This window comes from Calonectris borealis, chromosome 7 (genome assembly GCF_964195595.1).
Source record: "Calonectris borealis chromosome 7, bCalBor7.hap1.2, whole genome shotgun sequence".
NCBI classification, from domain to species: domain Eukaryota; kingdom Metazoa; phylum Chordata; class Aves; order Procellariiformes; family Procellariidae; genus Calonectris; species Calonectris borealis.
Window position 1 is genome coordinate 33,114,601 of NC_134318.1, and position 24,399 is coordinate 33,138,999.

At 37.1% G+C, this 24,399-nt stretch overlaps 1 protein-coding gene across 7 annotated transcripts in view; it reads left to right on the forward strand.

Annotated features, from left to right (window-relative positions):
- SHOC2 (SHOC2 leucine rich repeat scaffold protein) overlaps positions 1–22,070 on the forward strand; it is a 69,817-nt gene extending 47,747 nt beyond the window's left edge. For 6 of the 7 annotated variants that reach the window (XM_075155046.1, XM_075155048.1, XM_075155044.1 and 3 more), the window contains 6 exons: positions 7,440–7,570; positions 11,212–11,400; positions 12,697–12,819; positions 14,792–14,929; positions 15,423–15,540; positions 17,415–22,070. In XM_075155046.1, coding sequence (XP_075011147.1) covers positions 7,440–7,570; positions 11,212–11,400; positions 12,697–12,819; positions 14,792–14,929; positions 15,423–15,540; positions 17,415–17,623 — 908 coding nt within the window. In that variant the 3' untranslated portion in view covers positions 17,624–22,070. Of the gene's footprint in view, positions 1–1,961; positions 2,047–7,439; positions 7,571–11,211; positions 11,401–12,696; positions 12,820–14,791; positions 14,930–15,422; positions 15,541–17,414 lie in introns of those variants that run through there. The other variant, XM_075155051.1, reaches the window with a different exon arrangement.
- Positions 22,071–24,399: the final 2,329 nt, after the last annotated feature.

The following is a 24,399-nucleotide window of genomic DNA, read 5'->3' on the forward strand; positions in this document are numbered from 1 at the left end:
AACGCATCTATCACTAAGGAAAGGCTAATGCTTTTTTCTGCATTGCCAGTTAGGTATAAACTGTTCGTACAATGCGATTTACATTTATATAAATCTTTAATTTCACAGAAAGATTTTAAATAGTCAATTGAAAAGGAAAATAAGACTACCAATGAAAAATGAAATGAAATAAATTTCAGTTGCTTTGTGTTATTGTATGAAGTATGAATTGAGTAAAATGCCACAGTTTTCATTGATAGCCCAAAATAAGTCCCAACTGTTGCTTTTGACTGTTGCAATGTGAAGTGTTTTTATTTTTGTATCATTTTCAGCTAATTATAACTTCCTTTTTTTATTTTAATAAACAAATCTCCAATGCAAACCTGATATAGTTAAATACATATGTACTGTTTTTCTGTAAAAGTTAGGCCAGCTTCTATTGGCTTATTAATTCTGAGTTTATTGATTTGATGTGTATTTATGAAAATATTTTTTATTTTGTATTTTGGTTGGATATTCTTCCTGGTAAGACTAGGATGGGGACAGTTTATTTTGGTGAATGTACATACCATCACACAGTAATGAGACGTGGAGACCAATACGTACAGATATTATTAGCATTTTCAAAATGATTTGTATACTGCAGAAAGAGAAAACCTGTAGTCTTATTTTCTTCATGTAAGAAGCAGGCACGAGGGAGGAAGGATTCAAAGGAACACATCAGAATCCAGACAAGCAGGTCTATTAGTTACATGCATTTTGATGAACGAATGTTAAATGAAGTTGAATTTTCATAGCTTAGACAGTTTCAGAAACATGGCACTGAGAGTTTGTGCTCCCTAGCCTTATGCAGGTGTTGTGCGTGGTGCGTACTTGAGCCTCTGTCACTCGGGTTTTGCTAGCATCTTGTGTGCATCTTTCACGCATATGCAGTCAGCAATGATTATGATCTTGATTCAGAGTTGAAAAATAAATAACAGCTCTCATGGTCACACTTTAGCCTTAATTTTGAAATAATGAGGGAAAACCTGTCTTTGGTTGATACTGTTAGACTGAAAATAGAGAGGAATCTCTTTGCTCTCTTCAAATGGCATTTAAAGCAGTAAGGGTGGTAGAGATTAATTTTAAATTTAGCTAAGTAGTTAAATAATTTAGTTAAATAGCTTTCTAATAGATAACATCTTTTAGGAGAATTCCTAGACTTTGTGTAAGGAGGATAATGCACTTCGGTTTGAGCAGGACAAAAAATGATGGACCCTGCTGACCTTGTAATTTGTGAGTCTGAATCTGCCTCCTACGTTGGCATGGTATAGCAGGAGGTATTGGTGGCTGGAAAGAAAAATTAAAATACACTAAAAATCACTTATCTGTTAAACCAGTAAAATCCAGAGTTCATAAGTCAAGCTTTGTGTTGTGTTCAACTATACCTTTGATTTTGGAAGAGTATAATTACATTTCACGCTTTGGCTTTGGTAGTTGGTAGCAATGATCAGGAGGGATTCTCTTCTCTTCTGCAGTTTTCCTGCATGGTTGCCCTCCCACCCCCATCACCTTTCGGTCCCCATTCCCAAGTTTCCTAAAACATCAGCCTTTAGCCAGAGCATATTAAACATTAGGGATGTTCTAGCCCTGCAGGTTATAGAAAGGATTTGATCTCTCTCAGGTGATTGATTGTTGACATGATTTACATTCATACAAATCTATAGGCTTTGGTTTAAGAAGGAGTAGCTCCCAGATCAGATGAGTAATGACTATGGGATTTTGTTCTGCTTTCCTCTGCAACATGCTCACTGAGATCACCTTCAGGACGTCTTGCCGGACCAGTCACTTCGCGCTGTCGCAGTGTTTGATGTTGGCAGACATCGTCTTTGCTTGTGGAATGCAATCGAAGGTTAAAACGGTTTACCTGAAGCCTTTCGTTTTACTCTACAGCTATCAGGGGAAATGGTTTGCTTTCTGACAAGAGATTAGATTAAACATGTCGACAGCTCCTTTCACCTAAAAATGTGTGAAACTGTTCAACAACTGTCATGGAGTATGGCCGACATCTGGAAAAACTAATATATAGTAAGTACAAAGTGTGATACAGGCATCTTCTGACTTACGGCTATATTAGGCTAGGGGCACTGTTGAAATATTTGAATGCGGTGTTTAATCTCTATCGATAGCTGGCCATCTCAGCTTGTCTAGTCTCTCCCATACAGTTTTCAACTCTTCTAAGGCCCTTAGGTCCCACCTGCTTTGTGACATACTCATTGAACCTCTTCTGGCTTTTTCTTCCATATTGTCATCTTTGTTATTCTCACTACAAGATTAATGCGATGTGGTGTATTAAGCTTAATTCATGTATGTTTTTTTTAAAAGTGACATCAAGTTTGATTTTTTTTTTTAAATTTTTTATGAATTTTGGATGTACCTTTTGCTTTCTATTTGTTAAAAATGACATCTGGTACCTTTTGTATGCAAACCAGCAATTTCTTTCTTAAAAGAAGATCCTTAGTGAATTAAGTGAACTGTGCTCTATGAAATAACGTGGTCATGTAAAAGATGTTCTTTAATAGGTGGCTACTCATTGTGTGCAAAGTTTAGTCAAATGAAAATCTAAGAACATTTATAGAAGTTAGACCATCAGAAATACTTAATAGTGCCATGTTGTTTGTAGCAAGTTCTTGCAATTATCTATTGCGTACTGAGGTTCATGTATACTTTTGATTACAATCTTACGGGTTTTTGAAGTGCACAGCTTTTGTAAGTCCAATCTGTGTTTTTAATATTATCTGCAGAAGAGTTTTCTCTAGCGAACAGATTTTAAATTGATCTGATGCTTCTGGTTTATTTAGGAGAAAGCAACTGATCCTGATAGCAAATTAGCTTGATGAACTAAATTATATAAAACAGAGTAATTATTTCATCTTTTAGTAATGATGCAGTAATACTTCGCACTAAGTAATGACCCTTCATCTAAGGATAGGGAATTTGAAGGATTATTTTAACTAAGGGAGGGAAAGGAAGAGGTGTGGTATATCTCAGAAGAAGAGAGCATCTGTCGCTCCCTGTAGAAAGCACTGATAGGACTTTGAATTAGGAATTTGGATTTCTTTATATTATTCAACATACCAGATCCTGTTTCTCTTGCTTTTGAAATACTCAAGAAAGAGATATGTTGCTCCTACTTGGAGAACAACTTCAGGTGGTCTTTCTAAAAAGCGTGGTTTTGTAAGCATGGTTTTCTGTTTTATTTCCAGTCTTCTGTTCATTTTGGGATTGGCAAATGCCTGTTTTTTTTCTTTGACTAATATTTTTGAGGTACCTTTAATAAAGAATTTAATTTAAACCATCTATTTAGAGTCCCTTTTATAGTAACAGAGTTTAATTTAATGTTTCTGGATTTGCATGCTTCCAAGTAATTTTTAATTCATTTCTGTGTAAATTAAACAGCTAACCCTGAGAGAGACATGCAGTCACCCCAGTGAAGTGATTATGAATTCTGCACTTACGTTGCTTCAAACCTGAGAGCTGGGCAAAGTGGAGCCCACGGATGGGCGTTCGTACGCTTTGCTGGTGAGAAAATGGACCTGAAACAAGGTGGCTGTGTGAAACCTGGTTCCCAAGAGTGGCTGTTCAGCCAGAAGTTGAACTTAGAGTTCAGAGACTTTCTTAGGCCTGGCGTAAGTTTAGGGCTTAGTCAGGCTTTAGTATCATATTTTTAGAAGTACCAATGGATGGGGCAGTTGAGTTTACAAGGTTTTTTGTAACAGGCTCCGTAAGAAAACAAGTTGGAAGGGGTTTTGCTTGCTGCTTTTCCTGCTAATAGCTGCTTTTCAGTTGAGGTCATCAAACTGTCATGTTCATGAACATCTAGCGCTGCATTTTCTGAGTCACTCTACATGCGAGGGACTGTTTTAGAGGAACTGCTGAGGTATGGTTTCAGTGAGAAAGGTACAGCCGCAGATGATCCTGATGACTGTCTGACTGAGTTGATCATGATCAGTTGTTACCTTCGTCACCTTATTTCTTAGACTTAACCTGACAGCGCGTTAACGGAGTACCCAATATGGTGCCGTCTCAGAAACCAGTAGCTGAACTGGAGAAGGTGGAGATGAGTGCAGGCACTGTAAAGCAGCTCCGAATATGAGTATCAGCTGGGTAATCCTGAGCTCAGGGAGCTGTAAATGGGATCGCTTCCGATCGTGCACTGCGCAAAGTGTGCTATTCAGCAACTTGTAACAGTTTCTGTTATAAACCAGAGTTTGTCACTCGGTGGTCGGAGAGCCGGTGAGGAGGCCTGAGTGTGTTAGCCCGCTGCCCAGCCGCTGGCCCATGGAGGCAAATACTATCATTACTGTACTGAGCATTCCTTTAAAAAACAAAAAAAAAAAAGTCAGTTTTAACACACAGAGCAGAGGGAAGAGCTATAAGGATCACCCTTTTTTGTGAAGATCTAAGATCTGGCTTGTCCCACATGTGAAGGTAAAAGCTGATAAAGGTGTCTCGCTGCGATGTGTTCACAATGAGGTGTGAATATGAACTCTGAGGATGAAAAGATATCCGAGTCTTGTTGACAGAAGATTAAATACGAATAAATTGGTTATAAATAAATTCTGGCTTGAAATGAGAAGACAGCCCATACTGCCTGCATCAGCTGCATGCAGGACAAGCCCTTCCAGGAGCAGTGGGAGAGGTGCTACTGATGAAGCTCCAGCTGAAATCTTGCTGCTTTTGTTCTTAGGAATAACTGTATTTAGTGCTGTGGTGTGTAAAACAGTCACAGGGAACGTGGTACACGCAGGGTGTGTCTTCTGTTATGGCTTTGCACGCCTTTCTCATGGAGGAGGAAGATGATTAGGAGAGAAACAGTGATAAAGTTTTATTGAGAAATGCTACTTATAATAAAAAAAAATTATTGAGAGCTGCTGTTTATGCCTCCTTTCTGATAATGCCATGAGGATAGCTAATGTGTGTCATTCTCTCCTGGAAAATTATGGTACAGTTTGACTCTCTCTCATGGCTGCCTTGTTTCATTTTTCTGAAATGCCACGTTGCTGGTAGGAAGAGAGCCATATACATACAACCTGTGCTCACAATCTGGGAATTGGCGTAGCGACGTTGTATTGCTAAGCAACAGTTGGCATCATGCTGTCTGCTAGAGCTGTTCCCTGTTCGTCCAATTTGCCTAAAAAATTCAAGGTTTAAGTAGTGAAAAGGAACAGTAGATTGATACCTTATTTTGTGTAAAGTTTGTAATTCATTTTGTTAGTAATGCATTAAATAACAATTCAGAGAAACGCAGTCAGGGTGTGCTTTGTTCATCCCTAGAACGGTGAATCCTAATGATCTTGGTGCCTTGCAGGAGGATGTCATCGTGTGAAGTGAGGCCCGTTTCCTATTCAGCCAGCAATGCCAGATGTCACCAAATATAGCATGAAATACTACGTTATGTACAAGTGTGCATCTTTATACTAGTGGATTGTAGGCTCAAAATAGGTCTTAATTATTTTCCTTAGTGTGTACAAGCTCTATAGGATTTAACCTCAAAAGATGAAGATCTGTGCGCTGGAGAGCAATATTGATAGCCCTGGGTTTTAAATGCCCTTTTTTGGTTAAGGGAACACTTACCTTGCTGCTTCTACAAAAGCTAATTGTATACTTGCTCAGAAGGAAAGCACTTTAAAAGTATTAATAAAAATCCCCCCGGGAGATACTACTAGTTAAGCAGCTCTGGGTGACTACCTGTTGTTTTAACTTTTGTTTCGTTATTGACAATACTAAGTGAAATTTATTGCTAAGCTTGTTAGCTATTAGATATGCACTGTGCTAGATAGTGTACTGAAAATTCATCCTCTTTTCTTTCTTGATTTGTAAGACCTGGATAATTTTGTTCTATATAAGTTGTTTTTTTGTGGTTTTGGTTTTTTTGTTTTGTTTGGGTTTTTGTTTGTTTTTTTTTTTTTTTTACTTTCACTGCTCTTGTGAATCTCCATTTTAGTAACTACAATGAATCATACAACATTCCCAATTCCCAGTTTTTATTAGCTACATTTCCAGCTACTCAGTGATGTAGGGTCATTCTTACAGGACATTTTGACCAAGTTTAAGGAAGAGGTACTTTGCCACTTCCTTTCTTGAGACTTTTCCTCTGTCTAGCAGATCCCGTTGTAGCATTTGTATTAATTTTCATTCTCCATTTCTTTTTATTTTGTTTCATCCTTTGCTTCCAAGCATATTTCAGACACATTTGCTTCTTCCTTTGCTGTGATCCAGTAACCTTTGTATAAGTACGTATGCATAGACATTAATATATCCTTCATTTAATGAGTACATATGACCGTACATATTAAACTCCCTTCATCTTTTTAAATTATTTCTGGTTATTCTTGCTGCCTTTTGTTAAATCTGATGTTTCTTTTCTAGTGTGTCTTTCTGGTACTTCAATTTGCAGAGCAAATGTGTTATGCCATGAGTGATTGTAAAAATGAGTGTAAAATAGCGAATGTTTTGCAAGAAACTGATTGATTGTGTGAATCTGTTCACAAGCTCCGCTGATTTGATGTACGCACGTGCACAGACATGTTTTCCGATCGTAGGGATGAGCCAGAAGACTAAGCAGTGTTATTCATACTATTTGCCAGTTGACTTTTCAGTGAAGTTCAAGGTCTTACTACCTGTAGGAGAGTCTAAATGCCCCAGCACCGTATAGTTCAAAGACATCCTTAAGCCGTTGATTTTGGTATTGACTACTTGTTAGATGGTAAAGGTTGGAGCTAAAGGGAGCTTCAAGTGGGAAATTTTCAAGTTGCAAGTTTCTCAAGAATTTTTTTCCTGACAGAAAGAGGTATGAACCAGGACTGTCAGCCTGGCAATATTCAGTAAGAATTTTACATGCACCAATGTCCAGATTTTTGTGGACTTCCTCCAGACTTTTCTTTCAGTATCATTCAAAAAACTTGGAGGTGTTTTTTTTTTCCCTATCACTTTTTGAAGACTTTATAGCTTTTGGAGGATGGTAAAGTGTTTTTTTCCCTGTAGAGGAAGCTGTTTTGCTAGGATCTGAGCTGTGTTATGTATGCCCAAGTTCTGGTAACATGAGTTATGGCATTAAATGATGCTATCTGACTTTTAAAAAGTCATTTTGGGGACATCTGGAAAATGATAGAGGAGTTTGTTGGTAGAAAGATCAGCATAGAAGGACTTCTACAATAGGACATAAGCCTTGCTTGCTTACTGTATTATGCACAACTTAAGAAGAATATTTAATATGCACAATCTATTTCTGCGTGGTTGACTTAGCGTTGGAAAGCACTGTAATCTGTGTATCTCCTGTTTTGGGATGACGACTCCATTTCACTGTATGAAAAGTTTGAAGTGTAGCGTGTGAGACAGCAGAAGAATCAGAAGTCAAACCTTGTTCTGTGCCTTTGTGTTAATCTAACGATATATTAATACCTGTTTCCTACCTGCAGGAAATCTGTCCAGTCTAAGTCGTCTTGGCCTGAGGTACAATAGGCTGTCAGCAATTCCGAAGTCTTTAGCAAAATGCAGTGAACTTGATGAACTGAACCTGGAGAACAACAACATTTCTACTCTACCAGAGGTGAGAATTAGAGGGAGTGGATTTGGGAGGGAATGTTGTTGTAAGACATCGGTGTTTTGCAGAGAGATTGGAACATGTGAAATTATTTTGTCTTGCATCATAGCTCTGAGGAATACCCTTTGTTTTAATCTACATGCGTGTAATGTGAAATACTGCAAATTCTGCAATTCTGAATTCTGAAATACTGCAATTCATATTAGGTGTGTCTAACTAGTATAGAAGAACTGATGTCGTACAACTTCAGTCAAAAGAGGGAGCAATGCATGTGATTGTATTTGCTGCCCTCAGTCTCTTTAGAAAACCTTAAATAAGGAGTCCAGGTTCCCACCATTCAAGCTAGATAAGAGCTGCTCAGTGTTTCTGTTTCATGGAGGTAGGGAAGAAGTAGAAAAATGAAAAATAGAATATCTCCTTCCCATCTAATTGAGGCAAGAATGACCTTTAAGAGAATGGGTAAAGCTTGTCACAGCTACTTGGCCTCAGCATTCTCGTTTCAATGTGGAAAAGCGTGCTGTTGACACCAGTGAGATATCGTCTGGCAACTCATTGACACACCTTCCGTCAGTTATGAAAAACAAAAATTTGCATCATTTTTCAGTTTCCAGTGACTCTCTGAGGATCATGGGAGAGAGAGGAAGAGAAATCCGTTTTCTTTTCATAGCTGCTGCACTTGATTGTCTTACCTTGGTCTCTCTTGCTTCAAGCTTAGAGTGGGACCAAGGAAAACGTCCATAGTTAGAAGTTCTGGAGCCACCTTGTCAGTCTCTTCAAGTAACACGTTCCGTGAACAGGGTGCTTTGCTAGCTCTGGGATGGAGAGGCAGAAGGTCCTAGTCCCCAGTGCATCTGTACGTTTTTCCATACTCCTTCCCTAGAGTTCTCTGAAAGGTGCCCTGTGGACTCCAGTTTCACAGTCCTGGATAGCTGCAGTAGTTGTAAAAAATACAGACCATTTTTTAAATACAGCTTTGATGTCTGCAGACTTTGAAACTATTTCAACTGTTGGTTATACCTTTCATCCTGATTTTCCTTTTCTTAGTTTCTTGAGACTGATTTATCAGGGTAGCAGAGTGTGAGATGCTCGGCTGCATACTGCGTACATTTGGTGCTAGTAAACAATTAGAGAAAATGTTTGACTTGAAGCATTAGTGCCTGGGCAGGATTGCTCCGATGACAGAAAAAAATCTGATGTGATTGATTCTTATTTTGGATAGTTCTTCCATTGCTTTAGAGCTGTTTGGAGACGAAGACTTCAGGACACAACATAGAGTTTTATTTTGTTCTGTTTTAATGATGGTCCAAACTACCTTCCTAAACTGTTATTAAAAAAAAAAAAAAAAAACAAAAACAACTTTAAATTGTTAGTATCAAATAATTCAAAATATATCTACAGAGGTATATAGGAAACTATACACAGAAGAAAAAAAACAAAATGCATTTGGAGTTAGGCAAAGTATTCGTAGTAACAAAGTGCAATAAGTAACTACCTTCCTTCAGATAAGTTTCTAAACTCAGCAATGATAGACTGAAAATAGAGAATTTAATAAATGTTTGGGTAAAACTATCATTTAATAAAATGCTACTGACTGAAAGCCACTAGGCTGCTTTTAAGATGAGAGGTAAGCTAGCCCACCCCACCCAGACATATTATAAAAGCAACTACGGTATAATTACAGAAAGCTAATGGGAGGGATGATTACTTGCTTTAAAATATGTTCAGTCATAATACAAAACTCTTTGTGACTGTGCTGCCTTCTTCACGTATACTTGCCAACAATATGTTAACGCTTAAGCTGCTACCTTGCAGAAGTGTATAGTTTATACTGTAATCTGTTTAAAGTAAAACATTCTGTGCTATAATACAAAGATCTGTATTTGTAGAAGAAACTTCTGAATTTCAAAACATAGCTCAAGCTGCTGACACAATGCCTAATAAATATTTTATCTTAAAATGATGGGCTGGGAGAAGGCAGCACTGCCACAGCTCTGATAGATATAAGAGCATTGTTCTCTTTGTACTGCCAAAGCTCTCTTGCTTCTCTTCAAATGTGTTTAATTACTCTAGGCTATTAGAGTGTATTAGCTAACATTTTTAATATTTTTTGTATGGAAGAAGACTTCAAAAATGGCTTTTTGAAATGCCAAGATCCATTTGAAGCAATAAAGTGTGTTTGTAACAGAGCTCAGGGACTGCCTAACCCTAGGACAAAGAATATCTGTTAATTAAAGTATAGCTAGAAGCAGTATTTCCTAATCAAAGATTATACTATTTAATGATTAAGTTAAATTAATACTGATTTGAAGATCCATTATTTTATCTTTGGGGGGAAAATTGCTTCACTGATATTTGCCGAGATGCCCCTAGAATTGTATTTCAGTGCTTAAAGTTTTAGCCATGACATGTAGACAAGTCCCTATTTAATACTGGTTTATTTACAATAATGTTAATAAACTATTTAGAAAAGTAGCCAAAGCTTTCCTGGTGAAACAGCAAAGCCATGTTCTTAAAGCATTTTCAGTGAATATAGCACTGAAATTGCAATCCAGAAATACTGACATTAGGAATATGGTTGGAATCATTATCTTGTTACTGCTCTTTCCTGATTGCAGATGTTGCATTATTTATGGTATGTAATGCCATGCATAAATCTCCAATTTCTGTAATACTTAAGCAAATAGGGCTGAATTCAAGTTGGCATAGTGATAAGCAAAGGTGACACTTCAGCAGTAATTTGGATCTCATTATTCATCCCCACAGTTCCAGCAACGTGCTTGGCACGTAACTAACAGATAAACTCTGAGATCCGCGCTGCTGATACTTTAGAATCTAATTAGATTGTGAACTGAAATGAGACTCTGGATTCAACGGGCAACGACTGCTACCCAGTTTAACTCCAGACTTCTTGCTTTTTATTTCTTAAGGGAAAAAAAAATGAGAAGTGGAGTAATAACTATTTAGGAATATTTGGAAAACAGGAAAAAAAAGTAGAATTTCCAAAACCGTGTCTTCCCTTTCTTTCTCTCTGTCCTGCCTGGTTGTCTGAAACTGTTACAGCCTAAAAGGAAACTTCTACCAGATGCATTCACCTTATGGATTGTTACTATATTAACAAGATTTGTACTGGAAGTATCAAACACCAGTTTGAAAAATGGTGCAAGCAGTTGATACTTCTCAGTTGTGAGCAGGCATCAGAATTGAGTGAGCTGCAGTTGGGTGGCGTTGGCCGAAGCCGGGACCGCTGTTCAGGATGGACACGCTGCTGACTGCGCCTGCCAGCCACTGCCCCTGCGCTCTTCAGAGCTGCCCAAGGCATAGCAACGTGTTATTAAAAAAATTCCTTTTGGAGGAGAAAAGAGTTACACAACCTCCTAAACTTATGCTTTTAAATGTGATATGTTTGCTTTTTTGTATCTGGCAATATGTGAGGAGAAAGGAGGAAATAAGGTAAAGGCTGACGACTGTGAGCAGAGATTGTTGCTGATGGAAGTTTTATCGAATTTAACACTGGCTTGTGTGTTGCAACACTTACTCAGGGGATGGACATGAGGGGGGAAAACATTTCTAATTAGACCCATGAGGGAAAAGAGATGTATTCAAATAAATCTGTCCTAAGTTCCTGGGTGGTTTTCTTGTCTCTACAGGGTCTTTTATCCAGCCTTGTCAAACTGACCAGTTTAACACTGGCCAGGAACTGCTTCCAGTCCTATCCCGTGGGTGGCCCGTCCCAGTTCTCCACAATCTACTCTCTCAATATGGAGCACAACCGCATCAATAAAATCCCCTTTGGAATTTTCTCTAGAGCTAAAGTATTAAGTAAGCTGAACATGAAGGTGAGGCACAGAATCATGCCACTGTGTGTAAAATCAATGAGGGGCACTGTTTGCTGCTCCATGAATTCTGCCAAACTTAATGATATAAGGAATGATTTTATCATGCTGAAGTGAGCACTGCTGCTGTCACATACAGAAACAATTCTGTATTGGTTTAAAAATGTACTATCAAGATGTTATTGATTTGTCTTTATTTCTGTTAATTAAGCTTTTGTCACATTTGCTGAAGTTTGAACAATGAAAACAAAGTTGGTTGCAAAGTTCTCGAATATTCGAATGAGCATGTAGAGTAGCTTATTTCTTTCCCTCCTCTACTCTTACAGTTTAGATTAAAACCAAAATTATGTAAAATATCTTTTTTTAATATATTATTTAAAAACCTAAGTTTGGAGACTTTTGGCAGTAGTTGTAGAGCTCAGAAAAAGAACCTTTAAGTCTGTGCTATCTATGCTTAGAGTGAAGAGAACTAGGAAAAAGAGATGATGTTTTTCTATGAATGGGTTTGTTTCCGGTACTTAAATTATTTAAAAAAAAAAAAAAAATTGAGTAGTATCTAAGCTCAGCTACTGTTTTAGAATATCTTTTGGCACAAATGGATTCTCAATTTGCATTAAGACAATTTTTTACCACATACCTGTTTGTAACTTTGCATGTTTACCAGGACTTTGCATGACCTGGTTTTTTAGATTTTTTTTTTTTTTAAGTGTCTGGTCTAGATCAAATTTTGTAGCTACATTTTGAGCAGTAAGATGTTAAGGTTAATTTCAGATACTTGTACTCTGAGCCATTAAGGTATATTTCCTTTGTGGTGTGTTTGGTGTTTTTTTTTTCCCCTTGTTTTTTTTTTGTTGGGTGTTTTGGGGGTTGGTTTTGGGGTGTTTTTTTTTTGCTAACTCCGTATATTTTTAGGATTCCAGTGTTGCTGATAGCACCTTTGTAAGTTATGGTGAATTTTCTGTTCTTTTTTTCCCCCCTTCCATTGTCTTCAACAAAGAAAGGATAAAAAATGTTTTAATTACTGGGATGCATGAAATCTCGAGAATTATGTGCTTCTAATTTTTCCACTTCAGTTCATCTTAATAACACAGAACAGTTCCAACCTAGAGTAACAGAATTGACTTCTTATGTTTTGAGGAATTTAACAAATATTTGGCCAATTATCAACATTTTATTCTTCTGATTTAATTATCTACTATTTTGTTAGAAGTATTTTGTAAGCAATTTGTTTAATCTCTCAGATGCCATGCCGACTTCTTGCAAGCGCAGGCCCTAAATGTTTGATATGTTAAATCACAGGACAATCAGCTGACCTCTCTCCCCTTGGACTTCGGGACTTGGACTAGTATGGTAGAACTGAACTTAGCGACTAATCAGCTCACAAAAATCCCTGAGGATGTATCTGGGCTTGTTTCTCTTGAGGTGAGAAGAGTATAAATGAACAGCTAAGTGAATCCCTGCAAATAGGCGTTCTGTACTTCAGGTTTAAGTAATATTACTTTTGGGTCAAATAAAGCCAAATAAATGTGTATATGTGTGCTGTTTAAATGGATGTGTTGCATCTGTTTATGGTTGTTTTCAACAGCTTTTTGAATGTTGTTCTTTAGGCTCTAGATGAGTGTCTGTGCACAAAGAGTTAAGTACATATATATTTTTAACTATGTAGAAGGAAAATTTTTCTCAACAGAAAGTTACTGTTGTAAATGAAATGGCACTGAACTCACTTCGATGCCTGGAGAGACCAGCATGGAAACAGCAGGGGTCAGAAAAATGTAAGGAAATAGTCTACAGCCAGAGGTGGCTTGAATGTGGTACTGTGAACCTTGCAGGCAGCCGGGTGGGAATTCTCAGCCTTTGAAGGAGAACTCCTCGTAGGTTGAGACCATGAACTAAACCTGTTGTGTTTCCTAGTCCTGTTTCCCAAGGTATCATCAGGAGAGAAAAACTTAATTGCCTTGGAGGGACATAAAGATAGAGGTGCTTGTTCGGGCAGTTGAGGGGACTTCATAGCCTCTGTGAGTTGCTGGGATTAGTAACCTCTAACAACTGGATTTGCCGGTGGTCTGCCGGCTGCCGAAGCTGGAGAGCTGCACAGTCCACAGACCCGCTAGTGCTATTTTTCTCTGTAATTAAAGAACCAAATACAAAGAACTATTTGGGCAGTGTTTACACAAAAGTGAAGGTTCCCACAGCAGTCCTAAGTCAGCTGCATTGCATGTAGGTAATATTTTCTGTTCCTGCCTTTGTTTCTTGATACGCGATTAAAACGTTACTATTCTTATCATTCTGTGTATATTGTACAGCATAAAGGAAGGCCACTGAAATACTGCTTGTGCTAATGCTAAGATGTTGGCTTTTATTCATTTTGATTTTCACTTTAATTTTTAGCCTTGTTTTCTATTCTGTTCCTGCACTGAAGGTGCTTCCACGTTACATGAAGCTGGTGGGAGCTGGGATTGGTAGCAGCCAGGCGTTTGCAACCTTGGGTGGCTTAGCAGGGAGCTGTGCACGGCTGGGATGAGGGTCCCCACTGGGTGCTCTTTCACATCCTTGTGTTTCAATGTGCCTTGTTAAATAACTAGACAATAGCATTGTTTAATCGGTAATTAATTACCTTACTGCTTGCTGTGTTGTTCGGAGGCTTGATTACTTCTAAGGACTGTTAGACTTCTCCAGAGGAAAAATGGTATACTAGTGTAACCCGTTAACTTGCTTGTGGTATAATGAATAACTCTGTTAAATGATGTTGCAAATAAGGATACTTTTCTTGAACCTAGGATATTTATAATTCAACTTAGAAAGGAGGAGAAAAAACAAGAGGATAATACTCTAGTAGGGGCGGGTGTGCAATAGGAGACCATTTTGAAAAGCCAGTGGATATCTCTGCAGCCAGTGGATATCTTCTTAGGGGCTCTGATCTGTATGTTTACTTGCTGCTGCTCCTAATCAAAGGGACATAGGGAGTAGAGGGAGTATTAAGCTTTATAAAGAGGACTTGGCAAGCACAGCAAATAATGTAAAACATGGTTATGAGATAGCTATAAAGAAGAATAACAAAATGATAGGGAAGTCAGGAAAAATTGTTTTCTTTGGTCATTTGAAGAAATAAGGTGTTTTTTGTGTTCTTTGTTTTTGTTCTGCATTTATTATTATGTAAAATAATATTTGAAACAATTCTGTCATAAATCTATATATTTGTATCATTAAAGACTTTAAAAAAATGATGTTAATCACTGATTTGATTTTTTTTTTTAATCTTTTCAGTTTGCTTCCGTACTTTGAATGTAGGCTAATCTTGGACTTCATTACTTGAAAATATAAAAAGATCCTGTCTTAATCATTATTTACTAATTGTGTTGCTGAAATTGAGTGTTTGTTGGTTTTTTTTTTTGAGGTTCTTATCTTGTCAAACAATCTACTAAAGAAACTTCCCCATGGAATTGGAAATCTACGGAAACTCCGAGAGCTAGATCTAGAGGAAAACAAACTGGAATCCTTGCCAAATGAAATAGCTTACCTCAAGGATCTGCAGGTGAAACAATAATGGGTTGAGACAAACGTCTTATGTCCTCTATTTACACCATGCTGATTTAATTACAGCTAATTTGATGAGGCAAACTATTTGGGACTGGACGCAGAACCAAAAGTTAAGAATCTTGCGCAACTTCGTCCACAATCTGTCCCCACTAATTCTTCCCCAGATTTATCAGTTAATATTGAACAAACAAATTTGGAAGAGTTTAACTGTTGTACCATGAGTGCAATACTGCCACAGAAATAGCCTCTGACTTCAGTCATGTTCGTGAAAGCTTTTATATTTAGGCACGTATTTTACTATGTACTATTTTATTTTTATGTTTAGTGGTGCTTAATAGAGGTCTGTAATGTTGTTGAAGGGTAGAAATTTTTTTGTTCAAATGCTGGAGAGTAGAACCCATCAATTTATCAGCTATATATCTTGTTACTTGCTGTCATTTGCAGCAGAAGTCATTAAGTTAATTTTTAAAAATGTGTTTTTCCCTTAGAAATTGGTTCTGACTAATAATCAGTTGACCACCCTTCCCAGAGGTATCGGTCACCTTACCAATCTGACGCACCTTGGGCTTGGAGAGAATCTTCTCACACACCTTCCTGAGGAAATTGGTAAGATCCCTTTTTCTGGTTTTATGCAGCGTGTCTGAGCCAAAGCAGTTACTGACACAGAAGATAGGCATCTACTGTACTCATAAGTAGAGGCCACAAAATTCATGTGAAACTTCTAGATATACACAACCTGGTGTGAAGCATGTGCCACAGGAACAGCACATAGAGGGTATGATCATTATCTTGCTGAACTGTAGTGAAACAAATGGTCTAGCTTTTTTCAGTTCTTTTGCAGAAAGCTGCCGAACACACACTAACCTGGAACAGTGAGATTCCTTTTCTCTCCAAGTTCTCCCACAAGTTGTGTATTATCAGTCACTCAACTTCATAAATCTACCCTTGGGGAGAGGTCTGTGTCAGAAAGGAGATGCACTGGTCCTACTGTAATTTCATGGTCTAGACAAAACCTTCTGTAAGGTGTGGACAGCTGAAGCAAATGTTTCTGCTGATAGTCCCTCTGCACACACTTCTGTTTGTAGACCACCATATTATTTTTCACCTTGATGAGATAAGAAAAGGAAGTGAAGAGGAGGAAATCTACAGAAAGAAAGGGAGGAACAGGATTCTTTTTGTCTACTTGAGACATCCAGGGTAAATAAGATTCCAGAGCATGATTCTGAGCACTTAAGTTAAAATCTTAAAATTAGAGGTCATTATGGAGGAAAAAATGATGGGAGAAGCTACACAAAGCAAAATGTGGTCAGAAACAGTGATGTTTCTGGAGAAGGCTGGGACACGGTCTCTCTCTCCCAGCATCTTTAGTGAAGAGCTGTTACAGCTTCTGCTCATCTTGTATGTGCCTCAGTGTGAGAAGGGCCTAAAACAATCTAAATCTACAGCTTTGTAATTTAGTTCGTAAGTTACTGGAGGGAGTTTGGATGCTGTGGAAACAAGCTGCGGAATTAAAGTATGTAAGTAAACTTGAAATACTATTGTAGGAGTACAATTTGGTTATTAAAGCTGGTTGTCTTAACAGATTAGAGAATAGTTAACTATTTTCAGATGTGACTGCTTCATCTAAAGTTATCAGCTATTTCCCATTATTTCTTAGCCTTTCCTTTTTGTTGGCTTTCCATGCCTTGAGCCCTGGCTACTGCTTTCTTTTGTGAAAAATGAAATAGTCTTTTAGGTTATAGGAGATGTTTATGGTATATAAGTTTGGAAAATGCGGAATGTTTTGAGGAGGACTTGTAATACGTTTGGAGTGTATTTCAAAGATGTGGATTAATTTTGATATTTGATTGCTGTGGAGGAATGGAAGTCTTAAGAAAAAAGAAATTATTCCGTTTTCCATCTTCTGGTCAATCTGTATTGCAGTATCTGTAATAGAGTCGGGTTGTAAAATTTGAATTCAGGAGGAATTTTTCGCACAGGTTTGTTCAATTTAATAAATTCACTGCTGTGCAGAGATCTTTCCTGCTTTCTTCCTGTGGCGCATTACAATTATAGCTTCATGTCTTTAATGTATGGGTTCTAATTAAATAAAAGGTATGGCACAGATATTTTTATAGAGATAATACATACTGTATGGTATAAATATTTTCTAGGCCCTTCTAACTAGATAGCTATTCAACGTTGCCTGCAAAGCACTTGGTTGAACAGTTACGGTGAAGTCTCTCTCAGCTCTCTTATTCTGTGTATTCTCAATTCACTTGTTATCTAAAGAAGATGTAGTAATGGATATTTTTACAGGGAAACTCAAGCAAATTGGTTCTTGCTTAGGTTCCTGTGCTTGAAAATAGGAGTTTAGATGAGTCACTGACTCTAGATTCTACATAGTAAAGAATCTTCAAGTGGACTTAGTGCTTCTGTGTAAAAGTTATAAACTGCATGAATCAAAAAAATACTATTTTGTATTATTTTATTTTAACCAGGTACACTGGAGAATCTGGAAGAACTGTATTTGAATGACAACCCCAATCTGCACAGCCTTCCCTTTGAGCTGGCTCTTTGCAGCAAACTGTCAATAATGAGTATTGAGAACTGCCCACTCAGCCACCTTCCACCTCAGATTGTTGCAGGAGGACCCTCCTTCATCATTCAGTTCCTAAAAATGCAGGGACCATATCGTGCCATGGTCTGATGCTAATCGGATTGTCCAATACACTGTACAAAATACAAACTGCATTAATGTTGTAATTGTCTGTATATGTATATATAATATAATATATGTGGTTTATATTATATTATATATATATATAAAATATATAAATAATATAAAAAGGCAAATTTAAGACTGCATCATGTGTTTCTGCTAATAGAGGAATCATAGCCATTTAGATTTTTTTTTTTATTCTGTAAAAACGCTTGTCTAAGTTTTCTTTGCTGAATTTGATGGAAGTTGTCTGAATAATCTGGAAATGCCAGTTCATTTAAAGCAATTGCCAATGAACTCAAAGTTTAAATTTAAGGGACAAAAATAGTTTTGCTTGGATTTACTTTCAGTTAAGAGAAATGTATAACCTTTGTATAATGAACTTTTCTGTTTTCCTCCCTTTTTTTTTTTTTGTGTCAAAACCTGAAAGGGTCATGTGTCCTGAGGTTGGGATTTTCTTTTAACTTATTTTGAGATTTGAAGCAAATGGTGTTTTTATATTGTTTACAGTCAGAGTAAATCACTGGATTTTGTTTTATTCTGATTTGCTCTGTTTTAATCAATCATATCTAGAATTTATATGCCTCTGCTGATGAATTTTTATCAACCGGTTTGTATACTAAAAACATATACTCATCAGAACAACTGGCAGGTGAAAAGGATGCAGTCAAAACAAAAGAAAAAGAAAAGAAAAAAAAAAAGCTTGAATTCCTTAAAGTCTTGCTTCCCTGAGTTATCAGTTGCAGGCATAACATATCTGAACTGAGCCTTTTGCGGTTGGTCTTTTCTAGCACAAGTAAACCTTTTCAGATTGGAAAAACGTTGAGTATACTCAGTGAAGAGCGGTTTTCATTTTGTGAAGTAACAAGTCCATGAGGTCTAACAGTGCAGTTAAGTGGCAAGGAAATAATATATATGTACATTTTTATTACAATGTTGAGTCATAAACTACAACAGGCAATTTTAAGGATTCCTTATAGTCCTTGTACAATAAATGAATGTGTCTTACTTTTAAACACTGCAATATATGTAAGTTTTAAGGTTGGTTAACAATGTACTATGGTTTTATATCTTGACTTGCCTTGTACCTCCTTCCATTATGGAACTTCTGTGTCCAAGCACAATATCTTCACACTGTGCTGTTTTGCTGCTGAACTAAATGCACTTTTCCCCACAGCTGGGGCACTTGCTTCAAAATATTCAGTTCAGTATCTTGATTATTCTTTTTTAACTTCATCCTATCTGTTTCAGTATTAAACCGATCTGTTAAAAAAGAGGCACCTTCTTCATTTGTGCATAGATGTTGGTAGCTCAAGAGAAACACTGTAAGTAGTGCACATTCAGTTTTATCATGACTTTCTTGGTTGTTTAGAAGGCAGAAGATGTTTCAGGGAGATTTACACTATTGCTGCACTTGTAGGGCCAGTTGTCCTTTTTCAGGAGGGTAGGAACTTGAGGCGGTTGCATTCCATGGTTACTCAAGAACTGTCCAGTTTATACTCATTGGAATTGCTGCTGGGGTAGTGTGACTTAGGGGACTGCACCTTTTGAACAAAATCAAATCAACCGATGCCATGGGAAATCTATTCCACATGCAGAAGTTCGGGGAATATTATTTCTGGTTTTCAGGCATGCTTACTAAGATGTATTGCCTTGATCTATTTGCATTCTGTTTTGTCATACGTCTTTTCATTAACAAGGAGTAAGTTTAAATGGAAGGCAGGTGGAGATATAAAACCTTAGAGGGCTTAAACATGCTGTAAAACTTGTAGATGTCACTGGATTTTACTAAGTAATGTTCTTTCTCACACACTCTGTCGCCCCCCCCTCTTTTTTTTTTTTTTTTACATCTACTGTAGCTTTTCAGTTTAGACTTTAGTTTATAAAAGGCTAGTTCCTTACAGTTCTGCCTGAAGTTAATCTTTCTCAGCATTAAGGTGTTAAAATATGAAGATGCTGAAATGCTTAGTATCAAGACTGTAATCTAACTTCTGAATATACTGCTAAATCCGTATTTGTGCCCTCAGGTCTCTAGGGGAAACTGGTTTGATTAATATGGTTCCTTAAAACAAAAGTGGCGACCCCTTGTGTTTTCAAGCATCTTGGTCTCATTCCCTGTCGGCTCCTCAATCCCATTTTTATAAGAGTTGACGGGATTGATTTTGTTTAGTTTGTAAATATGTTGATTATACACCTTGTTAAGGTACATGGTTAATGACTGTATGATTGGAGCTGACCCTCTCTCACATAAATTCTTGTGGAGAAGTTGGCTACCAAAATCGTGCTTGTTACACTCGCTTAAAAACAAACTATTCTTTTCATTACACTTATAGGAATAAATAAAGCTATGTTTTAATTCATTACTATATTAAAAACAGGATATTTTTTCAAACTATCTTTGTACTAGTATGGTTGTTGCGATGCCAGATAATCCTGAGCCCTGTTTTAGGAGTTTAATTTTATACATTCTGAGGTGAACTCTTATTTTTTTCAGTGTCTCGAGAGATTTGAATAAAAGCAGTGTGAGAGAAGTTCTGGTACCAGAGAAATCAACTCGGAAGAATTTGAAAAGTTCTTTAAAATTATCTGAAATTTTAGGTATTAAATGTGTGGCATGGGTTGGGAAGAGATGCATATAAATCCATATAAATACATACGTGGATTTATATCCAAATCTATACACAAATCCGTATAAATCCAGCTGTTTTGAACATTCGAAACAGTCTCACATCCTGACGCAACAGACTTGCATTTCCCAGGATGCTGGATTGTTAACTGGTGCTGTTTCTAAATTGTATTTAATGCCTGATGACATTCAGTTGGACACATGTGCTGGCTTATACATGTTTAAGAATTTTGTTTGGCCTAATGGAAAGAACTTCATCCTGACAAGTGTATGTATACATACATATATATATGTGTATGTGTATCTATATATGTATGAAAGTATAGACAAGGTGGAGAAATTAATTCTTTACGGCATCTTCAAAAGCAAGATGGAGAAAACAGGTGATTCCCAGATACTTGTATTTAATATTTATCCCCCTTGCCATACTGGGGGAAATAATTTAGAAGGGTTATCGAAAAGTGTGACAATCTTTACTTTGGGTGAAAATCATGACCTTGATTCCTTGCCCATAGACAAAATATCAATTTTGTATGTGTCTGTGCCTATGTACATAAGAATATGTACATATACACATGCCCCCTAAAGACACTATGCTGAATCATGCCTTGATTTAACAAGCTAAATTACTATACTATAGACTATATAGTATTATGGAAGTCTGGTAAGGTGTAAAGCAGATTAGGGATTTGTTAAATAATGAAAAGAAGGAATAATTGCCATTGTGACTCGTGTTGGTCACATATTGCATTTGAATTTACTAAATAGAAAGTTGCTTGGTAATTATTTTCTTTCAGTATAAACCCATTAAAGTTCTGTCTCTGGCTGTCCCATATTTAGGTTCGTCACCAAAGCTGTCTAGTATAAATGCAGTGGAAATGCTGCATGTAAATTGGGTCACACAGTTGTGTAATTGGCACTTTTCCGTTTGCCAGATGCTATTGGAAACTTTGAAATTCATACACCCTTTTTAGAAAGAGATTTGGGTTGTAGAATATTTGCTTCAGTGCCTCTCTTGGATTTAAGGTTTCCTCTGCAGTTTTGTCCATCTTTTGCTAATGTGTGAGAAAGTGCATGTTTAGACTTCTTGAAGGTCGTGTTTGCTCATGTACATGATTTAGTAAATTAGTACTGAAACTGTCTAGCTGGTTAGTGCTTAAACCCATTGTGTCACCTGGAATTCAAGTATCATCTTTAATCCTGGGAATTTGAAAAATACCTTTAAATACCTTTTATTTAACAATTAGAAAACTTTGAGAGGTTTTTTTTTTCTTTTTCTTTTTCTTTTTTTTAACCCAAAAATAAATTAAATTTCTCAATCAGTACAAACCCATATCAGGGAAGTCTTCATATCTTGATGCAACTAACAATTTTCATGTAGTCAGTATCACACCTCGGTTGTATCAAATCGACATGCCAGAATAGCTTCTAATTAGAAATTATGAATGTGCAGTTGGCAGTAATTTGCACAACACAAACTTTAAGGCACAGTGAGGACAATTACAAACAAATGATAGTATCTACAAACGGTTTTTGTTTTTACGTTAGCAAAGATCAGAAAATTATCTTTATTATTCTGATGTTAAGGTCTTAACCAGGACTGCACAGGACTTTTGCTGTGGAAAAATACCAGACCACACTAATTTTGTGGTTAAAAGTAAACAAGAGTGTAAACAGTCTACAAAAATGTACTTTTAATCTGAATTATTGTAATGTTGATTGTTATGTCTATATAAAAGATTGCCTTGCTTTTTTATAAGAGTCATTCTGTATCAATGCATTCATTATAAATAGTATATTTGTAAATAAGCTGCCACTGAGTCTTTTGAAAGTTTTCTAGCATTTCTAGTCTAACGTTAACTTGGATGTGAGTTGTACTTTTGCAGTGCCCCAAATTATCAAGAACTGCTTTCTTATTATATACTTGTCACTCTTTAAAAGACTTTTTTTTTCCCCCAAGTAAGATACAGATTTTCATGTATAGCAATTACAGGAAACTTCAAAAGTTGCATGACTAACTGCTTTACTCAGTCATGTAGATTGGACACCTTTTATAAAGCAAATGTTGGTAAAATCTTTTACTTTCATTTTGTTATAGTACAGTAGTACTATATAGAATAGTAAAAAAAAATAAAACCCTTTCTCTCTGAAAGGGAAAATAAATCTTGGATTTTAGTGCAAAATGCATTTCAACAACAACAAAATTGAAGTAGGTATAGAATTCTGGTGCCTATGGAACCAGACACCTGCATTTAAACTTCTGGTTTAATAAAAGACAGTATTGCCAAGCTGACATGACACATCTCTAAACCGATGTCTCTGTAAAGCTCATTACAATAGACACTGTTTCAAGAAGGTCATGCTTACATCATGTCCTACAAACAAAAATTGCTAATATCCTTTGAAATCAGAATAGAAAGGCCTCAGCAGTTCGGATACGATGACGACAATGAGGCACTGGTGTACTTGCTGTGGCTGATTGCTTTAAAAACTGGAACGGGTTCTCATAGTGTGCAGCAGTCACTCCTGCAATAATCTGAGTACCTCTGTCCTTACATCAGATCTCTGCTGGTTAAAATCAGTAGAAGGTCTGATCAAACTGCCTAAAGGTCTGTCTTGGAGTTGAGTCGATGCCTGTTACTGTAAGTGATCCAGCAATCTGAACACAAGCTAAGGAGGTGGCCAGCCTCGTCACGAGAGTGATGTTGGACCACGTACCATCCCTCCCCTGTCCCATAGGGTGGAGTGGCAGACGTGTAGGGAACATAACAGGGACATGCAGTTCCTCCGGCATACTGCTCCAGACCTCACCAACCAGAGCTTGAAGGGCTTGCGAAAAGGGAAGCGGCATCTGCATCACTGCGTTTAGTAGCACTCGATAGATTAGGCAAATTCACAGAAGAAAGTGCTTTCTTTTTTTTTTTTTTTTTTATTCTAAATCTATTTGTATTTCTGGCCTCTGCAACATCCTGTGTCTAATAATTCTACAATATAATTATGTGGTGGGTGAAAAAGTACTTCCTTTTGTTTGTTTCAAACCACACCACCTTATTTCATTTGGTGACTCCTAGTTCTCATATTCCGAGAAATTTATGAACAGTCTTTTTCCTGTTCATCTGCTTTTTACTACTCGAGGGGTGTTTTCATAAAAGGCAGTGTTTTTTCTTCAAGTCATAGAGTTCTAGTTTTTTAGCTTCTCTTCAAACAAAACCTCTTCCATTCTGTGATAATTCTTGTTGCCTTCTCCATAGTTTTCTAGTCCCAGCTCTGACTCTTTTTCCTAATTCATGGCCTTTAGCAAGCTGTTTTGTTCTTTGTGTACTTCTAGTTTGCGAAATAAAAGTACAGCTCTGTTATGAAAATTAAAGTTGAGTGGGCGATAAAGTTTAGTGCTAAACTCCAGTGGGGAATAATCCCACTAGGCAATGATCAGATTGGGGTTTAGGCTTCAGATGCAAGCCACCCACTGCAACAATGAATTGTTTCCTCTGATTAGCTGTAACACCGACTTTCATCATCTCTCGCAACTAGGTGTGAGAAACAAAATTAATATTAAATTTTACATAAGTATGCTGATTTAAATAATGCCAGGATATAAAATACTCTGTTGATGCTAGTAAGAGTGCATAGTCCTGGAAGATGTGACTTTTGAATATTTCAGCTGGCCTTTTTAAACTGTCAAAGCTCAACATTTTCTGAAAATACTGGGAAATTTCTAGTGGTGTTTCTTTGGAAGAGAAGTGGGAGACCCACAGTGCACTGGTTGAGTTTCATTTTCCTTCTTGAAGCCTTTGCAGAAAGCTATCTGAGAAATTCCCTTATTTTTTTTTTTTTTAAAAAAAAAGAAAAGAAAAAGCCATTTCCCCTGGCCCCAGAAACATCCTGCTGCTGATCGGTGTCAGCCAGACACTGCGCGGCAGCCACTGGGACTGGGGGGATCTTGCTGGTCATGCCGATTTTCTGTTCAAATGATTGAAGTGAGCATCCACAGATGAGCCCAGCCTTCAGAAGAAGAGTGCATTTTGGCGCTAATTGAGTGAAAAGTGAAGAAAATACCTCCTTCTGGCACCCTATGTCCTAAAGACTCTATTAAAGGCCTCAAAAATGCGCAGGCGTTGTCTTGCGTGACTCTGACGAG